The 21,247-nt window shown below is 39.1% G+C and overlaps 3 protein-coding genes across 4 annotated transcripts; 1 reads left to right on the forward strand and 2 right to left on the reverse strand.

The window, feature by feature from the left end:
- Nucleotides 1–1,223: 1,223 nt before the first annotated feature.
- Nucleotides 1,224–4,603, forward strand: LOC103320525 (glycosyltransferase BC10-like). Its single transcript, XM_008222215.3, has 2 exons — nt 1,224–2,535; nt 3,690–4,603. Exons 1-2 carry the CDS (start codon nt 2,008–2,010, stop codon nt 4,326–4,328), a joined length of 1,167 nt encoding a protein of 388 aa, XP_008220437.2. The 5' UTR covers nt 1,224–2,007; the 3' UTR covers nt 4,329–4,603.
- Nucleotides 4,604–8,810: 4,207 nt separating this feature from the next.
- Nucleotides 8,811–14,959, reverse strand: LOC103320526 (uncharacterized). 2 transcript variants are annotated; one of them, XM_089046096.1, is made up of 7 exons: nt 14,732–14,959; nt 14,565–14,634; nt 14,171–14,423; nt 12,699–13,107; nt 10,307–10,685; nt 9,137–9,214; nt 8,811–9,008 (listed from the first exon to the last, which is right to left on the reverse strand). In XM_089046096.1, exons 4-7 carry the CDS (start codon nt 13,091–13,093, stop codon nt 8,958–8,960), a joined length of 903 nt encoding a protein of 300 aa, XP_088902222.1. In that variant the 5' UTR covers nt 13,094–13,107; nt 14,171–14,423; nt 14,565–14,634; nt 14,732–14,959; the 3' UTR covers nt 8,811–8,957. The 2 variants fall into 2 exon arrangements, with proteins under 2 accessions (XP_088902222.1, XP_088902221.1); XM_089046095.1 differs by having other exon boundaries at nt 14,509–14,634.
- Nucleotides 14,960–16,312: 1,353 nt separating this feature from the next.
- On the reverse strand, nt 16,313–20,372 carry LOC103320527 (vacuolar-processing enzyme-like). Its single transcript, XM_089046094.1, has 9 exons — nt 20,008–20,372; nt 19,151–19,315; nt 18,866–19,022; nt 18,699–18,784; nt 18,427–18,626; nt 18,022–18,070; nt 17,603–17,812; nt 16,906–17,112; nt 16,313–16,776 (listed from the first exon to the last, which is right to left on the reverse strand). The coding sequence occupies exons 1-9, from the start codon at nt 20,233–20,235 to the stop codon at nt 16,594–16,596; spliced, it is 1,485 nt and encodes a 494-aa protein (XP_088902220.1). The 5' UTR covers nt 20,236–20,372; the 3' UTR covers nt 16,313–16,593.
- Nucleotides 20,373–21,247: the final 875 nt, after the last annotated feature.

A 21,247-nucleotide genomic window follows, 5' to 3' on the forward strand; every position in this document is an offset into this window, starting at 1 on the left:
GAAGGCTTTATGATTCTACTCCTCTCTGGAGTTAAAACTGCTTGTTTTTTTTAGTGTGGTTGATTCTACTCCTCTCTCGAGTTAAAACTGCTTGTTTTTTTTTTAGTGCGGTTGATTCTACCGACCAATCAATTTTATTTTTAGCGAAGTGTAGATCGAGATCGGGAACCCCATGTATATGAACCATTTTGGATCCTCAGCTGTCCCTGTGTCCTTATTGCTGGGGGAATCTTAGATGCGGTTGTAGTTGGGTGTAGACTCTACATATGGAGAGAATCTTAGCTATCTCCGATTTTGTATTCCCGTGTCTACAACACTCGTTACGTAACATGACGATTGTTGTAAACAGATAGCATAGAGATATACGACCGATTACGTAATGTGAAGTGTTGTAGGCAGAAGGGGATATACAACTGGTTACTAGGCAGATTTGATCCTACATATGGCTCCTACCTTTAGACTTTCTTTAGCTTTCCTCATGGCTTGTTTGGTTTGGTGAAAGAACTGAAATCCCACCTAACTAGAGGCCAAGACTTGCGGTCTGCCCAACTACGCCACTCGTGTTTATTACGTTGTTTAATACAATTGGTCGGGTTCTCCACCACCATAAGACTTTAAGCTTCATCAACCAATCAAAGCCTCATTAACTTGTTTAAACTAAACCCAATCTCTAACCAATAATTACATTTACATCTATACTTAGGCTTCTGTACTCTATCCTTTTATCTGTTCTTTTATGTGGCTACGAGGGTGAAAAAGAGTTGATTTTCTTGCTTTGATGCTAATTATGCTCCAATAGGGTGAAACGTGTTCCAATAGGGTGTTTGCAATTAATAATAAAAAATAAAGCTTCTAGTGTTATCTGCCCATCTTAAAACCAAAGTGTATTGCCAACGGGGGTTTAGTGCGTGGAAAAGAACTTTAATTTGCAGAATAGAAGTCTTAAGTTTGAATTCTCACAAGATCATAGATGTGTGTGAGAAATCTCACTCCCATTAGTTTAAAGACTATCGCTTCTACTAAAAAAGAAAAAGAAAAAAAAACATATTAATAGCATCCGAAGGTCCATTTTTATCTTCTTCTTTTTCATTTTTTCTTTTTTATGACACCATTTTTATCATTTTAGTTACTAATGAATTTACCCAAAAATACACACACGCAACAGATGAGGCAAGTTCGTTTTTCCACCAATCTATGAAACTGGATGGGTGCTTATATATCACACTCCCAATTTAGCCGACAAGCTCGATCCCCTCTCCCTCCGCACTCGCACCGCACCGTGTGAGAGACATTGTTAAAACTTGAGATTCTACAGATCATCACAGAGTCGAGTCGTCTTCCTCAAAATTCTCTCATCTCACACACAACGCGCACACTCAGTTGGTCAAGACTTCTCCCCAAGTTTTTCAAACTCTCATTAGTATTGGTCACGGCACCTTTTTGTTTCTGCCGCCAAAGTCTCCTCTGCGTGACCTCCTTCTTCTGTTCTCTTGTTCTTCATCCAATTGACCACTTCCCGTATTCTTGGGCGCAATTCAAGCAGTCAAATACAAGGATCTAAATCCTTCATTTGTCTTCATCAATTTAGCTTTCAACCTCAAAAGTCACATGGTATGTCATACTTTTTTCTCTGGTGAAAGAGAAGTTCGATCCATATTTGTATGATCTTAGCTTAGATCCTTGATATAAGCTCAGTTTATTAAGAACCCAGGTGCTAAAGTTAAGATTTTTTACGCAGTATGTGTTCAGTACTGTAGTATTAGTTTCAGATCTGTGCAGTGTGTTTTTATTTGGTGGGGTTGCAGTTTTGAAGAAAACTGAGTGATTCAGATTCCAATGTGATTAAATTCGTGTTCACTTCACCGTTTGTGATGCAAGATGCAATTTTGGACTCTGGGTTTTCTTGTTTGAGAGAAGTCAATAGGTGTCCAAAATTTTGAGACTTGGAGGTACTCTGTAGTAATCAGAAGAGCTAGAAATTGATTTTGGTGCAGTGTTTTAATCAATATGCAAACCATGCAATCAAGGGTTGTGCCATTAGAGGAAGGCAAGGACCCCGGAGTTACTAGCAGGACAAACCAAACCAAGGCATTGCCGATAAGGCTACTTCAGTTATTTATGCTGTTTCTGCTTTTCTGTATTACTTTCTCAGTCATTAGCATATTGACGATTCGTCATTTTGGAATTAATGGGGTGATGACGACGGTCACATCCTCTTTCCAGCCATGCTATGAGGAACCGAGTGGTTTGGACCGGTGGATTAAGCCGCCATCAAATCTTCAACACACTATGACTGATAAGGAATTATTGTGGAGGGCTTCTCTTATGCCTAGAATAAAGAAGTATCCTTTCGAGAGAGTTCCAAAGATTGCGTTTATGTTCTTGACCAGAGGGCCGTTGCCGCTGGCACCCCTTTGGGAGAGGTTTCTGAAGGGACATGAAGGGCGTTATTCGATCTACGTTCATTCACTGCCGTCATTTCAACCTCATTTTCACACTTCGTCCGTTTTTTATGGGAGACACATTCCTAGCCAGGTCCATATTCTATCCTTTTGTGAGATTGCATGTTCTACTAAGCATCCTTCAGCAAGTACAAAATTATTTTTTATTTTTTTATTTTGTGGTAAATTCTTAGATATCTATTTCTCTATCACTGGTTTATCTGGTTTTTACTTTCTGCACATCTTGATTTTCTATATTTGCTCTGTGGTGAGCACACACCCTGGTCTCTTGCATTTAAAAATGTTAGGTTATGTATGTGAAGCTTAAGACATGATGAAATCCGAAATTCATCTTTCCAAGAGTTGGTAATTTATCATCAAAGAAAAGGTTAAAACTACCTTTCTGTGTGTTGGTAGAAGATAACAGTTCAGTTTTATCATGTTCATGTATTGAGAATTACAGTGATGTAGGATATATAGACCATCTCTTGGGGAGGGCAGGACGCCCTATTTGTTCCATGGACTCTTGTGTCAAGTGCAAACTCAACTAAGTGAATGGATTTGACTCTTTATTCCATGAATTTGACAATCCTGCATGTGAAACTCCACTAGGTCCGCTCCATCTGCTGCTAACTTTTGGATCTTGAGACTATTACAACACCCGTGTTTGTAAACATGAAAAAAGCAGATGCATAAATGCATTCATACATGATGAACAGCTGATGTAAAGGCATTGACTACTTGGGTGGCACTCTGGACCTCTTCACATAGTCCTGATGTTTTTTTTAATTTTTTATAAATCTATGTTCTTGATTCCTGACTTGTTCTCGTGCCACAATCATGACATTTCCATACTGTCATGATATCTGCCTTCAGGTTTGAGGAAGAAATTAATTATTTATGTGAATGATGCTTTGTGATAGAGTTCAAGCTTGTATAGAAACATACCAAGTATTTATTTCAGATTCATGAACATATTCCATAAAATCTCTGCTTATTTTACTTTTTAACCTGGGTGTTTTGAACAAAAGAGAAACTCATGATCCGCAGTTAGTAGCTTCAAATACAGAGAGTATCCAGGGAAAATTATATTGTTGTTGCTTTGCAGCTTGAGGATAACTTGTTTTGTCTAATTTCTTTGAGGTCATCTTGGTTGCTGCTGTAGAAATTTTTGCTGTTCAGATCTGGATAGATATTATGCAATATCTCTTTCATATCTGCTAAGAGTTTTGGTTTTCTGCTGTGCAGGTTTCTGAGTGGGGAAGAATGAGTATGTGTGATGCTGAGAGAAGGCTCCTTGCTAATGCATTGCTTGACATATCCAATGAATGGTTCATTCTTGTTTCCGAATCTTGCATTCCGCTCTATAACTTCAGTGTCATTTACCACTACTTAATGAAATCCAAGTACAGCTTCATCGGTGCATTTGACGACCCTGGGCCATTCGGGAGAGGACGCTATAATAATAACATGGCACCTGAAGTGAATATAACCCAGTGGCGCAAGGGCTCCCAATGGTTTGAAGTTAACCGGAAGCTTGCCATCAGCATTGTTGAAGATACAACGTTTTACCCAAAATTTGAAAAGTTCTGTAGACCTGCATGTTACGTTGATGAGCACTATTTCCCCACCATGCTAACCATTCAAGCAGGGAATTCCTTAGCAAACAGAAGCATCACTTGGGTGGATTGGTCAAGGGGTGGACCTCACCCAGCTACCTTTGGAAGAGCTGATATCAGTGAGGAATTCTTCAAGAGAATGCTCGAGGGTCATCGCTGCACTTACAACGACCGGAACTCTTCAATCTGCTTTCTTTTTGGAAGAAAATTTGCTCCAAGTGCTATGGAACCTCTTCTGCATTTAGCACCAAAGTTTTTGGGCTTCTAACACATAAACCCTCAGTCAAATCAAACTTCTCGAGCCGAAGAGCATGCAAAATTCCCTGTTTGTGGTGTGTATTATTTGTCATCATAGAATTCAACCTCAGATGTAATATTATTATTAGTTGAGGTTCACTTGATAGCTCTTTGGCCAAACCCCCCCTGTCCACAACAGTATCAGATGTACAGAGAAGTAGCACACCTTATTTAGCACCGCATCAAATTCACATTTTTGTATTCAGAAATCGACACTAGAATAAAATCTTTTATATTTGAATATCATTTCTCTGACTCTAGGTTAACAGTTACTCGTAGTCGCCCGCACGTATATTAACAGTATTGTGGAACTTACGTGCGTCAACGGTTCTATAGCTTGGTCCTCTATGGTTTACATGCCCATTTATGCTGCGTACTACTTGTGTGAGGCTATAGGGAAGGGAGTCTTTAATAGTTGTCCGATCAAAGTATTGCTAAATGAACTCTAAAATTAACTAAGTATACACTATGATCTAAATACACTCTAATATTTAGATCAAAATGTAAAATTAACTAAGTACACCCTATTTAACTACGAAAAACACCCTTGATACACACTAATACATCATTATAAAAACTTAAAACAGCTTTGTTTGTGTGTGTATATATATATATATATACTCAAATCTGCTTTTTGTATGCATTGGTGCAAAACGACGGAGTCCTGAAGATGAGGAAACTGAAAAAACTTGTTCTGAAGGCTATTGAAGAATCGGGGATAACAGATGATGAAGCCAAACTGAGTGATATGCTTGATCGCAGGGCTTGCCTGCCCGATGTTTATTTAGTACCCTCAATGAAATGTTATCTATTGATATATTGGCTCCACCTTTACATTATTATTTTTAATCATATTACTTGTTTGGTGTCAGATCAATTCAGGCTCCATATTTAAAGTTGAGAACAAGCATAAGGTGGCCAAGATTAATTCTTAACTTACCCATCTCTGGACACATTTGTTATTCCTGCTGGGCTTTATGGTTGGTCCCTCCCTAATTATTAATTTTTATTATTATTATTGAGGTTAACAAACAAACCCCAAAAAGGGAAAGAAAAAGAAAAAGAAAGTTCAATTTGGTTGAATATGGTGAGTAAGGTGTAATTTTTATTTATTTGTTTAGAGTAGGGTATATTTATTAACATTACATTTGTTTCACAATTCAATATATCATTTTTGGTCATTTTATACTAGAGTAAATTAGTAATTCAAGTTTAATAGTAAGATGTACTCAGTTAATTTGAGAGTTCGTTTAACAACACTATAAAAGTATTATTATTAGACAGCTGAATTGAACATTCGACGACATAAACCGACCCGGATTATAGGAGCTCCCGTGACACTCGGCCTCTTTATTTGGATTTGACGAGAAAAGAATATGTTGGGCCCACATCAAACCCATTAGCCAGTGGGCACGGCATGGAATGTGGAACAAAATGTTGAAAAGCCCTGGAACACATTAGTGGACTTCAAACCCATTCAGCGCCACATTCGTTTAGTTTTCTTAAGCAGATACTCACATATCTCCTCATAATGAACGTGAATATAAAATTGACACGCAACCCAATCATTCTTAAGGGCATTACGGTAACTTCACCCGCACGCATGTGCGCCCCTCAACTCCAAAACGCAAAATGCCAAGCGAATGTTCTGGAAATCCCGCGAAATAAAAATATTACAAGCAACAGAACCAAATCCCACCCTACACCTGTCGTATCTTTTTCCTCGCAATTGAACAACCTGTCTTTTTCGAAATCCCCACGTGTCGATCGCCCGTTGGCCATCGTGTCGCTCACCAGAAAGTGACGCATTCTCGCTGTGTTTTCTGCGTTGTAATCTCCCTGATTGCGCATTGTGGGCCATTTTTTAAGTTTAAAAATAAATTAAAAACCAATTTTTTTTACCGCGAAGCCGTTATAACCTCTTCCATTCCCACGGGTTCATCTGGACCGTTCATCGTGTGATGTGACTAAAATGACACCGTACGGACAGAATCTGATCCGCGCGTCGCAAGCTAAAACATTATCGCGAATATATTCTCCACTGAGTCGACTCGGCTGCGAAGCGAAAACCCCTTTCGTTAAGGAATGTGAACACACGGCGTCGTTTCAGAGGAAGGTAAAATCGTGTCTGAAACGACTCCGCGTAGACGCTGGTTTTTACTGGGGCCCACAAAGAAAAATTTACCCCGACCAGCGGTGTGAGCTGTCGCGCTGAACCAATCAGAAGTAGCCAGCCTGTAGAACCGGGCAGCTGCCCAGGCTGCCCGACCCCAGCCCAAAATCTCCGCTATAAATACGTTCCTCAAGCCAACTTCATTCCACCTCTGATATTTGTGCCTCAGTCTCTCTGCGTATTCACAAAACCCTAGATTCCGAAGCACAAGAAACTCTCACACCAATCAACAATGGCAGTCTCAAAGGCGACTTCACTCGTGGCTCTCATGGCGGTTTTCGTCACCGTCCTTTCTGTCATCGGGGCCGCTCAGGCCGCCGAATCTCCAGCTCCGAGCCCAACCTCCGCATCCGCCTCCATCTCCCCGTCGTTCATCTCTGCTTTCGCCGCCGCCTTCGCCGCTCTCGTCTTCGGATCTGCGCTCAGGGTTTGAGTCTTCGCTTACTACTGCAACTATGGTTGGGGATGTGTAGAGAGCGGTTGGGTTTCTGATTTGGTTTTTTATTAGTAGCGTTTGTCATTTTAGTAGCGGGTGATTATGGATCTATAGGATTTTCAGCGTCGTATGGGTTTTTGTGGTGCATAGACTACATATATAATGCACTTGGTTTATTACTATGGGTTTTGTATTTGTGGATTTCGATTATTATCATTATTATGAGTAAATAATTCATTGATTTTATTTCCTTCATCTTCCTCCTCCTCCTCCTCCTCCTGTGTTTGATGCTTGTGTTGCTTTGAGCATGGTGTTTGTTTAGCTTGTGATATCACAATTAACCAATATCCAATTTGTTATTTCATTTTCATTAACTCCAAATAGAAAGCGGCAAATGACAATTCCAGATCTCAATTATTTTATTTTCACTTTCCTTGAAAATAATGGACCAAAAAAGCGGCGTAGCCAGCCAAGTCAGTGTTTATTAATCATTTATTCTAACAGAATAAAGAGGTATTTCCAACTGCAACACTTAATGAGTTTATAATTCCATAGGCTCTGGGTCACCGTCTATTGCAATCGGGTTTGAGTCCTGAAAACAATACCTAATTTCAGTGGTCAGTGTTTATTGACAAATATGCCCATTTGTAAGGGTATATTTAGGGCCTATTGGGGGTATTTTCCATGCTATTTTTTGGGGGCTAATTAAAATTGTTCAAGACCCGCAGGTAGCGTTAGAATTGCCTTTGGAGAACCAGCTGGATGGTGGGTGGTGGATCTGTCTCCACAAACTCTCATAGATAGAGCAGATGTTATTCTTAGACTCTGTTTATGCTTCTTCGTGGCATAATTAAGGGGATTAATTAAGGTCTTCCCATCAATGATGGTGAATTATGAATGTTAATTTGAATTAGGACCCATGTTTTCTCCTCTTCCAATAGTTTAATTCAGTTGGGTTTGGTTTGGTGGCCTTATATGATAAGTCGTGTTTTCGTTAAAATTGTCATTGACGTTAAGAAATTAAATTACCGCATCAAGTGTTCCGTGTCACATCAAAATACCAATTAGGGAGGCCACATAATGTAAAGTGGAATCCACAAATCATGCGACCAAACAATGATATTATCTCTTATCATTATAAATTAGACGTGGCCTTTCAATTTGCTAATGACTAGGTAACTTCAGGGAGTTGGGGTTTTGGTTTTTCTCTGTCTTAGGTAAATTTTTAGATGTCATTATCTTTAACAGCTTTGGAAATTCATATATTGCGGTCTTACGTTACGTGTGTCAGCTAAAGAGAGTTATTGTTTGTTTTTTTTCTTCTTCCTTCTTGAAGTATGACCTTTAAAGAGTCTCAAATCTCGTCTCAAGAGTCAATTTTGTGATTTTCTTCACATCTTGAGAGCGATGGAGTCTCAGTTTCTTTTTCACTCGGATGGTGAAGTCTGAAACTGATTTTGCCCATGCGTCATGAGCACTTACACCGTACGTCATTGATGTATGTGAGACTGAGACCACCGATATGTTAATACATGAACAATCATAAGACACTCACGTGCGCTTAGATGACTATCCAACACTGTTAATTACCTTTTCTAACTAAACACTACATAAGAAAATGTGTTGTAGGTTGAAAAGAAAACAAAAAATTGTTGGATTGTATAACATGTCACGACTAACCAACGGAATTACAGCCTTGAAGCTTATTTTAATTATTTTTCTCAATTCGGGTTTGAAAGAGAGAAATTTCATTTGTTCGTGTGCCTGGAAGTGGATTTGTTTTTTTTTTTCTTCTTGTTCTGATTAAACAAACTTAGTAGGAAAATGAGAAACAAGACTATGTATACAGGACCGGAAATGAATCCATTCATTATTCTGATGGTTGAAAGGTGAAGATTTTACAAAGGTTCTAACATTTTTCTCATACCTTCAAAAAAAGAAGGGGAAAAAAACCGAAAATGCTATATTAGTCTTTTCACTAAAACTCCTTTTTATTCAGAGTCAGACTCCACGTTGCCCATCGCCTTTAGCCCTCTTGGTCTCTGCAGCATCATGCAAAAAAAAAAAAAAAAACCTATTCATTCTGCTGCATAAAAATATCAATATTAAAGGCAAATTAAGGAAATTTGATTTAGGCCCCTGAATTGAAGAAAATTACTTAATTAAATACCTTCTTGGAAATCTTCTTCTCTCTGACCTCGTACCGTTCCAGGGTCAGATCACAGAGCCATGCTCCTGGGCTTACCAGCTATAAAACAAAATTACAGAAAATAAAAAACTAATTAGAACAATAATCTTCCAGCTAATTAAAAGGCAGAGGCCAAAACAAGCAAAAACAGGCTGGCCAGAGGGTAGCTTTTGCTTTAGGTAATGGGCAAAAAGCGATAGGCTTTTTGATAAGCTTTTGATGAGTTTGCTATGTTTGGAACTTAAAAAACGAAAACGGTGCGTTGTGGGTTGTCCGTTGTGCGTTGTGCGTTGTGCGTGCGCTTTTGTGCTCAGCAAGTTGGCAGTGCGGTCCAAGCCGGAAAACAGTCGGCATAATTAAAAGCGAGTGAAAATACCTATATGCCCTCAACACGAAGCATATTATTTCCCAAAAAGAACCCCCCAAAAAAAAAACAACGGTAACAGGCCCAGGGTCCGTTTGGACCCATATGCCCTTTTTTTTGTCGGTTAGTAAAGAATTAAGGCCCACTTGCTTTAAACGTCCACTGATGCCCACTAAATCACATGCGGCCACATATAGACGCCATGCACCGTCCATCACCACCACCACCACCACGATAACAAAACCAAAAGCAACAATCATGTATTGCCACGTGTCGCATCAGTTTTCCACTAAACAAGGCGACCCTAAATAAAATATTTCATTATCGTATTATTAAGAATAATATAGAATTTAATCTTAACCCAAACCATCGTCCTATTAATATTATTCCAGTCGGGCAGCAAACTTACTTTTAGGCATATATTAGGTATATGCACACATGGCTTGGCGGACACGTGTGTGCCTTGTTCTTGCTGTCACTTTAGCAATCTTCTTTCGCTTCTTTTAACCCAAACTCAACAAATACCAGAAAGTTCTATTTATTATTCTATTATTCTATTTTTTTTGCTTTTCCTTCCAAGCAATCTACCCTTTCTAAGCTAGTCCGCATTTTGTCACAACAACAACAATTTGCATAAATACAAGGTAATATATAAATATAATCAAATCAAACTGGGTTTTGATTTGTTTTTGCAGGGCAATGGTGTTATTTTAAAAAGAGAAAGAAATTATAAAAAAAAAACTAATTAATAAATAAAGTAACTAAAAAAGGAAAATAGAGGAGCTTACATTGAGGGTGCGTTGAATGAACTTCGCTCTCTTCTTGGGTCTCTGAGGCAATTTTGACCCCTTGATTGCCATGAAGTCCTCTTCTTTCTCTTTGTTGGTCAAAGCAATCACGAACTTCGGCGGCCAGACCATCGGTGGCACCAACGCTGCGTCGCCGCTTCCCGATGAAGACCCACCTCCCCCCTTCTTACTATCGTGCGCCGTGTCCGAAGAGGCTGCAGACTTGGTGTTGTTATTCTCATTATTATGGTGGTGGTGGTGGTGGTGGTGGTGGTTGCCTTTCTTATCGTGCGCACCCGCTCTGTTGTCGGGTGAAACAATTCCCCTCAAGCCTCCGTTGCTCTGGCCTCTCATGGCACTTGTTGTGGTCTCTGAGTTTCTACACAATTCAGATACGCATATCAAAATCAAATCAAATCAAATCAATTGAATTCAATAAACCCATAAAAAAGCAGGCACAAAACATAATAATGATACTTTTTGGGCAAAAAATTAAATTAAAATAAATTTATGTGGGCCGTTGTGAAATTACGGGAATGGCCTTGGGGCGATCTAGATCGGTGGATTGGGGAGAAAGAGTGCGAGAGAGGCTTAGAGTTTGTAATGGGTTTTGCGTAGAAAATTAGCGTGGTCTTTGGCTTCTTTAGGGGACCTTTGTATTCTGCTTTTAAACGAGGGAGTTGTTAATTTTCTTTTCTTTAATGAAAAGTCAGATATTTTAGAGAGAGAAAGAGAGAGGGGGAGAGAGAGAGAGAGAGAGAGGAAAGGGATGTGATGTACTGTATAACGTGCACAGCTGGTTTTTGGGCAGGATTTTAGCCGTTGGATTGAGAGTGCCTTTTGTGAGGTTAAGGAACACGTGTTGAAACGTGGAAGGAGTGGATCCGTTGCCTGATCCATCAGTGATCCGACGGCTAGAAACGGGGTTGATGAATTGGTTTTCGGTGGACACGTGGAATAGGAATTGCCCATTTTCTGTTTCCAATGAGCCATGGAATCAGGGTGCCGGTCGTTATGGATCGGATGCTATCATGCTAAGATGCAGTGGAGCTCCGATCCGGTGTGACCACGAGCAAAATAAGCCTGCTACAAGTCCTAGTGGAATTCAATTTACTCAAGCCTAATCATGCTAGATTTATGATCCAATCAGCACTAACATGATGTCTAAAAATAAATAACAAATCAATCACAATAAATAAGGCATTCATTCCAAAAAAGAAAACTAAACCTAGGATCAAATCAATCATGCTCGGCATCAACTTATTGATCCACCATCCTGTATGATACTATATTTTAATACCGCATCCTGAAAAACACACTAACGAGGAATAGTCAAACTCTTGCCGTGAATGTGAGGGTAAATGCTCGACCTTATGGCACTAAGACTCTCTCTTTCTCTAATTTAAGGTGTTTGTTATGTTAATGTGTTTTATGTTGCCCACAATCAAGCCAAAAAGATTACATGACCACATGAGCAACCTAATTCAATCATATGCTAGTAGTTAGTTTCCTACAAAGACAAACAAAGAAGGCACCCTCATGCACTTACCATGAGCTCTCCTTCTTGGCTTTTACATCTCTTCACCCACCTGACCAATTGGAGAGTGGATCATTAAGATAAGCCTCACAACAAATTCAGCCCCAAATTTCATCATTAAAACTCCTAATCTCCGACAAAATTTCATTAAACTACACATTAAGCACATAGGATTAAACACAGCCATGTTAATGGCAGGCCAGGAATATAAAAAACTAGTGGTGTGGGACAAAATTCCATGCTGTCTAGCCTTATCCATTTATCCAGTCCCACTCATATAAATCAATCCTATCTAAAGCGACAAATTTGCACAAGAAAATCAGAGATTTTCCCTTCACCCAAACAAGGTTTTCTCTTCAACCAAACAAGGAAGAAGATAACAGAATTTGCAATCACTCTATATTGTTGCATATGAAATAATATAATCAAAGCAACAAACACGTACCTAACAAAATTATTCTCTTTGACCTTCACAGACGTAGAGAAATTGGCCACGCAAACGTCTGAGATTTTTCCTCACAAATCTAAAATCTAAAATCAAGCAATTCTGAATATAAAATCTCCTGATCTGATGATTATGACTAATGCATCTGACGGTGAGATCAAGGTATACATAAAAACCGCACCAAAACGGTACAGATGTAACCGTAGGCAACAAGTCCCAAAATAACTAAAAACGACAAAACCCGCGCACCTGGCCCACCCGCCACTAATTTAAACGACAATACTCCACCATAATTACCCCACAAAACGACGAAACTACATCTTAACGAAAGGCAGGACCGAAACGACGTCCCGTGGAAGCAATAGATATTAGATTAGATAAAGCAAAAGCGTGAAGTGCAAGTGGTAAACCTGAGAACACGCTGAAGTGGCGGCTGCTGCGGAGATAACGGCCGTTGACGGAGATTCAAATACCCATTCGTCTGATTAGAGTTACCGGCGGTGGAGGGCTGATTGGCCGGGTCCTTATCGGGTCGGACGACCCGTCGGTCGACCCGGACTGTGGTTCGGGTAACCGGGGCGTCGGAGTCGTCTTTGCCCTTGTCCTTGACCTGGATCTTCATACACCTGAGGCGCTTGCGGTTCCCCCACTGCAAAACGAAATCGGACGACGTCGTTGCGTGTCGTATGGCATCGGAGCTCGCTCTCAACAGCAGAGAGGCTGAGGCGTCCCCTCCGGTTTTGTCTCGAGTGTTGGGATTGTGGGTGTCTTTAGTATGGGTGTGCCTAAGACAGTCCCTTTCCATCTCCTTTTGCACACCTGTCCACCCATGCCAAAACAAGAATTAATCACAACGGTTAGTTAGTTGGTTAACATGGATTTTTACATTTTAACCGCAGTTAATTCTCATAATTAAAGTTAGGGACGGAAATGGCAAAAACTGAGAATCTGGAATTGGATTGTGGCTGGCTCTCTGCAACTGCGAGTGCCTAGAAATAAAATTCAAATAAAAAGCAAGGCCTACCCAAACAGACGGAGAAGATGAAGATCGAAAAACAAATGTAGGGAAAGGACAAAAAATGAAAATTGTATCTTTGATTTTTTTAATTTTTTATCAGACGCTTCCAACGAATTGCGATTAAATAAGTTGAGCAATTACGTCTCTTAGCTCAGTTTTTTCTTGTATCAGTTTCCCGAGAACCAAACAGAAGATTTTGTACTCTGCTGGTGTTTGAATTTCGGAAAAAACACAAACTTCGGACTGCCAGCAAAGAACACCAAAGATAGAGTTTTTCACAAAACAGAGGGTAAAATTTCGCAGAGAAGGTCTTTTCTTTTCAATGCTGATAATACAGACGGAAATCATTCAGAAAAATATATTAAAAGCCTTTAAAATGGGGAGGAGGAGGAGGAGGAGGAGGAAGAAGAAGACGAAGAGGAAGAGATAATCTTCCCAAATATAAAGGTCAATTAGTTTTTTGAAATTGAAAATTCTTGCACAGAAGGCAGATGACAGAAAATTGAAAGAAGATGAGGGACAAATATTCCAAGCCCAAGACGGATCCAAATGTAAGACCAAGCGCGAGAGAGAGAGAGAGAGTCAAGGAACTCGGCTGGCTTCATTTGAAAAGCTTAAAATTCTGTTGCAAAGTTATCTGCTTTTGAACATCGAAAATCAAAAAACAGAGAAACCAATTGCTTGGACTCTGCTGCAGAAGAGGAAAAATAAGAGAAAAGTGAGAGCCTCCTTGAAGAAACCAAATTGAGTAGAAAGATACCAAAATTCGAAGAACCGAAAATGGAAGGAAATCAAATCAGCCAGTGAAATCCTAAGCCCGAGACTTGGTTTCACTGATCTAGGATTCGGAAAATGAATCCTCACCTGTTATACTGAGATTTCGCAAGCAGCTACAATCCTGAATTTGCAAAAGAAAGTTTGCTTCTTTTGGGCAATCTTGCTCTTCTAGGCCTTCTGACTTTGCAAAATGCAAATCTAGAGCCGAAAATCAACGAAATGATTGAAACTTTGAGCCTATGTCCCTGACACTCATGAACGGGAGAGGCTTGTTCTTCTTTATCTCATACCCCAGTTGAGATTTCTTCAAAAAAAGGGGTCAAATCTCCTGGAAATGTACCTGTGAAACCAAAATCAAACGAACGATGAGTTAGAATAGGGGAGTGAAATCGTTTAGGAAATTAAGCAAATCCAACTCCCCTCACCTCTAAACTAGATTTCTAGACCTTTTCTCTGTAAATTTCAATGAAATGAGATCCACCTTGGAAGTTATCCCAGGAAATCGCAATCGATTTCACTTCAAATTCCTCCCAAAGCTCTTCTGAATGTATCTGCAAAACAGAAATTGCACAAAATAACCCGGTCATTCTAAGAAATCAGATTACATTAAAACTACCAAAATCGAGCTCTGTTTTCTCCATCACCAACCTCTGCAAGCTCTTCTCTCCTTCTCTCTCCCGCGAACACACAACAGGCTCAGAGAAAAGCTTCGTAATTAGATCCTTAACATTACACACAGTCCAGCTCTACGAATTCTCTCCCGAATTCCTCTTTAAATTCTAAAGCAGAAGAAAAACCGAAGGCCAAAACGACAGAGAGGTTATTTCTCCTTCTTCTTCCTTTTTCTTCTTCTTGTTTTGATGGAACGAAATGCACTCTCACCTTTCAAAACCCAGGCTTTATACGACCCCTCCCACTCTCCGTCACACTTGAACCGTCTAACGCCTTGCATTATCGGCCCTTGATCAACAATCCAACGGCTCCCGCGTCTCCCTGTCTTAAACCGTCAGCTCCGTCTCTTTTAAACCTCGTTACAACGTTCTTACTATGCGCCCCCTCTTCGCGCCGTCAAATGAATCTAACAGAATCTACTACTCCGTTAAGTTGCAATAATTTGCATTACCCAATTATTTTTTTATTCATCCTGGACCTTTTTTTAATTTTTAATTTTATTTTTCTGGTGAACCGGTTCGTTGTAGTATGGTTACAGTGAACTAACCATGGTAAGTTTAACCAGAGTCGTGGATTTAACGTTATCAGACAATCGTCCTTGATGTCCGGTTCCAGCGGCCGATTATAGACCGTATATAAGCCGATCTTAAATATTTGTGTTGACCAAATAAAATTGTTGAATCTAGAGCGTCGGTTCCTGCTCCCCATTTTTTTGGTTTTCACTGTTGGTTTGACAATACGCAATTATGGATCATATTTTAAAGTTGGGTTGCGTTTTATAAAAATAAAAAATAAATCAAAGAAAAAGAAAAAGAAAAAGAAAATGTTGGGTTGTGAATCTTGGGGAGACCATGGGATGGGACACTGCCATATTGCATTGTGAGTTTCGTTTTTGGTGTGAATCTTAATGTTACAATTACAAGCTCATCTATAATTTTGCATGTGTCAAGTTAAGTGGTGAGTATTGTTCAATTAAAATATGTAATATAATTGGCATTGACACGTGAAATGAATATGCACCACATCATGCATAAAAATTTATGTGTGTTCCATATTAAAATCCATCGTTTAATTCTTGAAGACTCATAAATTACATTTATTGAGGGAGGAAATCCGTCTCTTCAATATTTATAACTTTTCCCAGTTCCCAACGCGATTGATATCTTTCATTCTATATGAAAAACTGAATTACACGGAATATACTCACAATGATAATGACATTGTCCTATGAAAAGACCCACTAGATGACCAATTTTTTTTGGGGGTCAAAAGCTAGGTTACCAGTTTACCATTTGGAGACAAACAAGAATGAATGTAAGTTTGAAATTGCTGTCACTTTTTGCCGTGCTTTGAAAATGATTAATTGTAAAGTAAAACAGCTCTATATTTACAATACTTTTAAAGTGTTATTAGTACAAAAAGCATTGTCAAAATTATTTGGTAAATTTTAATTAAAAATAATTATAACTGTGAATAATGACTCAAATAGATATAATGTTGAAAGTGTTATGCGATAATTATGTGGTGGTAGCAGTGGAGGTGAATGAGATAGAGGCATACCGTAATTGCAAACTTTTTTATAACCAGAGCCTGATGTGTACACCAGCTGCGGCAAACAGGCGCGTATTCATACGCAACAAACATGCTAATATTTACTTACAAGATTCAGTACGTACGTGCATTACAGTACAGGGGCTTGAGTTGTATTTACACAAGGTTACACTGAAGCAATGAGAATAACATTAACAATCATCGAAATGCATCCTAAGATATGTTTTGCATATAGAGATGGACACGGATTGGTTATCCAAATCCCACATTTTTTTTTCTTCGTGAAATCATGCACTGAACCCCCGGTGCAGGGAGCTCCAACGGCTAGAAGGAACGCTCGAGCAGGCTTGTGCTGAAGCGTCGGCCATCTGCTCCTTTGTCATTCCGGCGTTGCAGATGTTTGCCAGGGACCGCATGTGTTTCATCCCGTATTGAGATAGGGATCCACAATATGTCTCAAAACTCCTCACCTGCACAAACCAAACCCATCAGGCACAGCCACATATATTATTTGTGAAAATCTGTTTTATATGCAGAACAAGATGGAATCAGAAAAGTTTTAACAGCATTAAGGAGAAAATGAACAGCTGAAGTATTACCATTGTCTTAAGGCAGTCCCAGTCATCAACAAGTGGCTGCCCAGCAGGTCGAACAGTGTTGAGCACTTCTGGACCTTTCTTGATTCCAAACAGGAGTTTCCCGATAAGCTTCATGGTTTGATCCATATGCATTCTATGAGACATTGCTTCAACAAAATCCTTTTGAGCTTGAATTTTCCTTGGTGAGCCTTCAGGAGCTTTGCGGTACTGCATCCAGAAAAAGAAAACAAGGGAAAACAACGGGCTTAGATCTTCAGGCTGACAGCTAACACACAGAAATAGTTACAAAACCACAGAATATTCAGAAGTAGAACCTTAGAATTTCATAACAATTAAGGCTTTTATTTAATCAAAACCTTGGTTTCATTCCCTTTTTGGTATTCAAAATTCTTGTTCCAAGCAGAGATATTCTACTGCTTTGTTTGGAGCTTCACAGGAGAGCAGGGCAAATGGCATGGTTCCAAAACCTCCATGGTACTTATGATATGTTACCGTTTAAACAATGAAAACATGGAGTATTCCCCAATCATCATTACTGATCTCTCCTGACTTTTAATCATATCAATCATAATATCTAACAGTATGAAATACTTCCAAATATAAGTACCGATGATGACTAGTACATAACTTTTAAGACTAGATATTTAAAAGAAAAGGCAAAATAACTATTCCCGGATGAAAAAGGTAAGAGTTAAACCTTATGCCAGAAATGGACAAGATCAGCATCCCGCTGGTTGACAGCTTTTGTAGATGGCCTCAAGGAGTTCTCGCCCAGAAAAGTGTAGTTATCATTTGCAGGATTTGTCCCCATATACACAAAGAGGTTTTCCTTGCTGAGCCCTACATCGCCATATTGCATGACATGAGAACCAAAGCCAGAATTGTCATTTGCTGTCCTCGTTTTAACCTGGGCCATCATAATGAAATCAAAGAATTGACATTAGCAACTAGCAGGATCACATCTAGATATTTCTTGGCTAGACCCCCAAGACTCTCTAAATACAGACAATCTCTTTTATTTAAACATACAATAATAAACAGCTGGTCTTTCCTGTACAAAAGAAAAAAAAAATCTCTATTTGTTCCATAACAATGTTTTAAGAGACGAATTCTTACCAGCTCATACTGTTGGTGCAAAGTTTCCGACCTCAAGTTGTGTACGTCACTGTTCACAAGTTCAAAATGTTAAAATCTCAAATGAAAATTATAATTTGAACAGTTTCATTCTCCAACCTGAGAAAGAAACTGCTCTTGTAAAGACAATCCAAACACCCACACCACCAGTGCAAGAATTAAAGAAGAAAAAACAATTGGCACGAAATGATACAGTTTCAAACTTCTACCTAATTCATATATTCTTCAGCAAATCTTAAAGTGACAATACTCAAGAAGTAATGCACTTTTAGGGAAAGATGAAATTGTTATTATTTACCAACGGTATGCAAAATGAAGCTACCATTAAGCTGCTTTTGTTCCCACCCCTCTATTAAAAATTTAACAAAATAAAATAATTCTGCATACCTGTCTTCCATCCAAGCAACGCTATACAGGTCACCCAAGCAGGTTTCATACTCCGGGGGAGGACTAGGATACTCTCCTGGGCAGTAAGTCCCCCAACTGCTCTCTTCTGCATTTGATGCCGTAGTTGCAAAGATATTCAAACCTTCAGGAAGAAGTCCCTCAAAGATACTTCCGGATTCACAAGCTTCAAGATAAAATACCTGCAGTTCTACGAATTAGTCCAACTCTATTGGTATATGCAGCATCTATTTACAGTTCAACTAGAAACTTACCAAGCTTTTATAGGTTCCTGCTGCGTGCTTCTTCTTCAGGACTTCTATTAGATCGTTGGCATAAATATATGGACTGGTAGGCATCCCTAGGGAAAGAGTAAGTAGATAAGATATGGGGATGTGGGCAAAATAATATCAGTATTGTCATGTGCAGAATTGATACTAACCAAGAACTCCAGGACCACCATGATCAGAATAGTAAATGAAAATATGATCGTTTGGACCGCTGTCCACAACCTTCCCAGTACCCCCTGTAAGAGCAGTTTTATTTCCAAGGATAGCAGCAAAAAAGTTGTTAACAGTAACATCATCGCCGGTGTAATCCTGCCACCATAAAATCGACCGCATGAGGGGAATTATAACTATCAATTCAAAAGCAGGTAAACACCTAAAGGGGAATTATAACTATCAATTCAAAAGCAGTTAAACACCTAGAGGGGAAGATAACACACCTTTGGGACTCCTTTGTAAACGTCATCACCATGTGGGCTGTTAATGATGACTCCTGGCCTAGGGTTCTCTTCGTTATAAGCGATATCATCATACATGAATACAACAATGTTTTCATCTTTCAGCCCACCTTTCTTCAGTAGTTGATAGGCATGGCAAATATCAGCCTAAACAAACAAGATAAAAAGGTCCGTGTTAAACATCAATCAAGAAATGAGGGTGGCTTAGCTTTCAAATATGTGAAACCAATAAGATATTTATTGACATTCATATGAAGATATAGACACAACAAAAGTATCAATTTCACCCGTGACACAGAAATCCAGCTTCTATACAAATATGGTTAACGTTGAGATCATGTACTCCATGTCAAAGTTTCAAACTGAGATGAGATCAAGGAATATAATAATTAATAAAACGAACTTGAACTAAATGCATATGAGTTCCAAAACAAACTCAAGCCACATGTAAATTTAAAACTGTCTTAGTCAAAATGAGATGAGCATGAGATCAAGGAAGATAAGAAAGACACAAGCTTGAGCTAAATTCATATTAGTTCCAAAACAAACTCAAGCTTCCAAAATTTAGTTTGACAAATTCGAAAGCAACAAGGTAAAAGAATCAGAAATTGGATAAGATGAAAGTCAAATTTAAACGAGGTTATACAAGCATAAACTTTCCAATATGAGGTCACCCAAATTCAGATATCAAACAATTCAAAAAACATGAAGGGAAAAAAAATTGAAATTAACATCCAAAATTATTACTCAAATTCCATTAACAACTAAAGTTTGATAAAAACAAAAATAAAAAAGAATATTTCTGAATTAAGAAATATGATATCGTGTAAAATTAAGACCTGATGCCTGTAATTCCAGTATCCATTTGAGCCAGCGATCAAAACAGCCCATCTGGTCCCCACGGTGCCGTCGTCTTGCTCATCAGGGCCATCATCGCCTCTGCCGAAGAATCTAGAAGCTTCAGAAGGTAACCGTAAAACGTCTCCGATCAGGTCCCGGCTACCGGCAGCGAAACCGGAGAGGGAGACAAGGAACAACAGGACGACGGCGCTAGCCAACCGAGTCATGGCGGTTCCGGTCAAATTGGGATGAGGATATCTGATTGGTGGAGCTGGCGTATAACACAAAGATCGAAGGTTGGAGGAGGAGTTGATATTTATTGGTGACCACGTGGGTTCTCTCTTTCAATGCGATTTGGATGATTGATTACGGGCCCCAGTGGGCTTACTCTTTAATTGGAAAGGGGTGCAATCCGGAGCGTACACGTCGGCACCGTATTATTGCGGGAATTACGGTGTTGTAATTCGACCGGTTTTTCACCTGTAATTCGTATAATAACGGGAAATTTCATTTATTAAAGAATACAGTTTCTTTAGTTAACTTGCAAGATTTTTGGTTTTTTTTATTATTAGATCAAGTGAGGACACTTTTTTTAAATATTTTATTTTATTTTATTAAACGCCAAACTGCTTTATTTCACAGTTGATTTCTCTAACAACAAATTTGACAGTTATTATTTTCACAGAACAGCAATGTCAAATTGGCCCTACTTAAAGAATACTTCAACCTAACATCCGATATAATATATCATCATTCAAAACAAGAGCGGGAAGCTCTAATGAGTTTTCTTTTTGTATTTTCTTCTTTTAAGTTTATAATATAAAACCTATTAGATGTCGAAGAATGTTAGGTTGAAACTTTGGTACCAATCATGCCCAGCTTCCCCCCGTTTGAATAGGTAGAAAACAAGGTAGGTATGATTTAAAGAATACAACAAAACTGACGATGCAGACAAAGGGTACCTATTAGATTTATGAATTACAGGACAAAAATGCACCATTGCTTGCAGAACAAGAAAGAACTAGTGATGCTGAAATGATAAAGGAAGGCCTGTATTTCCACCTCATACCCGTTCCAATCAATGGTCTGTGAATATCAGGTTGGGATTGGCAGCCTTGCTTGGCTTTGCTCTAAAACCGTGTCATCCGTCCGACCGGCGCTCAATAAAATTTATATTTTCTTATGAAAACAGTTGGACAGATTACGTGGTCCGAGCTTTTCACCCAAAACTTACTCCTC

This window comes from Prunus mume, linkage group LG2 (assembly GCF_029339155.1).
Source record: "Prunus mume cultivar Tortuosa linkage group LG2, ASM2933915v1, whole genome shotgun sequence".
NCBI classification, from domain to species: domain Eukaryota; kingdom Viridiplantae; phylum Streptophyta; class Magnoliopsida; order Rosales; family Rosaceae; genus Prunus; species Prunus mume.

Bases quoted from the DNA above. Each gene is read 5' to 3' on its own strand.
- LOC103320525 (XM_008222215.3), top strand. From the start codon at position 2,008: ATGCAAACCATGCAATCAAGGGTTGTGCCATTAGAGGAAGGCAAGGAC. The intron at 2,536-3,689 runs GTCCATATTCTA...TCTGCTGTGCAG, and splicing joins GGAGACACATTCCTAGCCAG to GTTTCTGAGTGGGGAAGAAT.
- LOC103320526 (XM_089046096.1), bottom strand. From the start codon at position 13,093: ATGGAAAGGGACTGTCTTAGGCACACCCATACTAAAGACACCCACAAT. The intron at 10,686-12,698 runs GTTTACCACTTG...TGAATTGTGTAG, and splicing joins CCACTTCAGCGTGTTCTCAG to AAACTCAGAGACCACAACAA. The intron at 9,215-10,306 runs GTAAGCTCCTCT...TTTGTTTTATAG, and splicing joins TCATTCAACGCACCCTCAAT to CTGGTAAGCCCAGGAGCATG.
- LOC103320527 (XM_089046094.1), bottom strand. From the start codon at position 20,235: ATGACTCGGTTGGCTAGCGCCGTCGTCCTGTTGTTCCTTGTCTCCCTC. The intron at 18,785-18,865 runs GTTAGTATCAAT...CTCTTTCCCTAG, and splicing joins TGGTGGTCCTGGAGTTCTTG to GGATGCCTACCAGTCCATAT. The intron at 18,627-18,698 runs GTAAGTTTCTAG...GTAGAACTGCAG, and splicing joins CAGGAACCTATAAAAGCTTG to GTATTTTATCTTGAAGCTTG.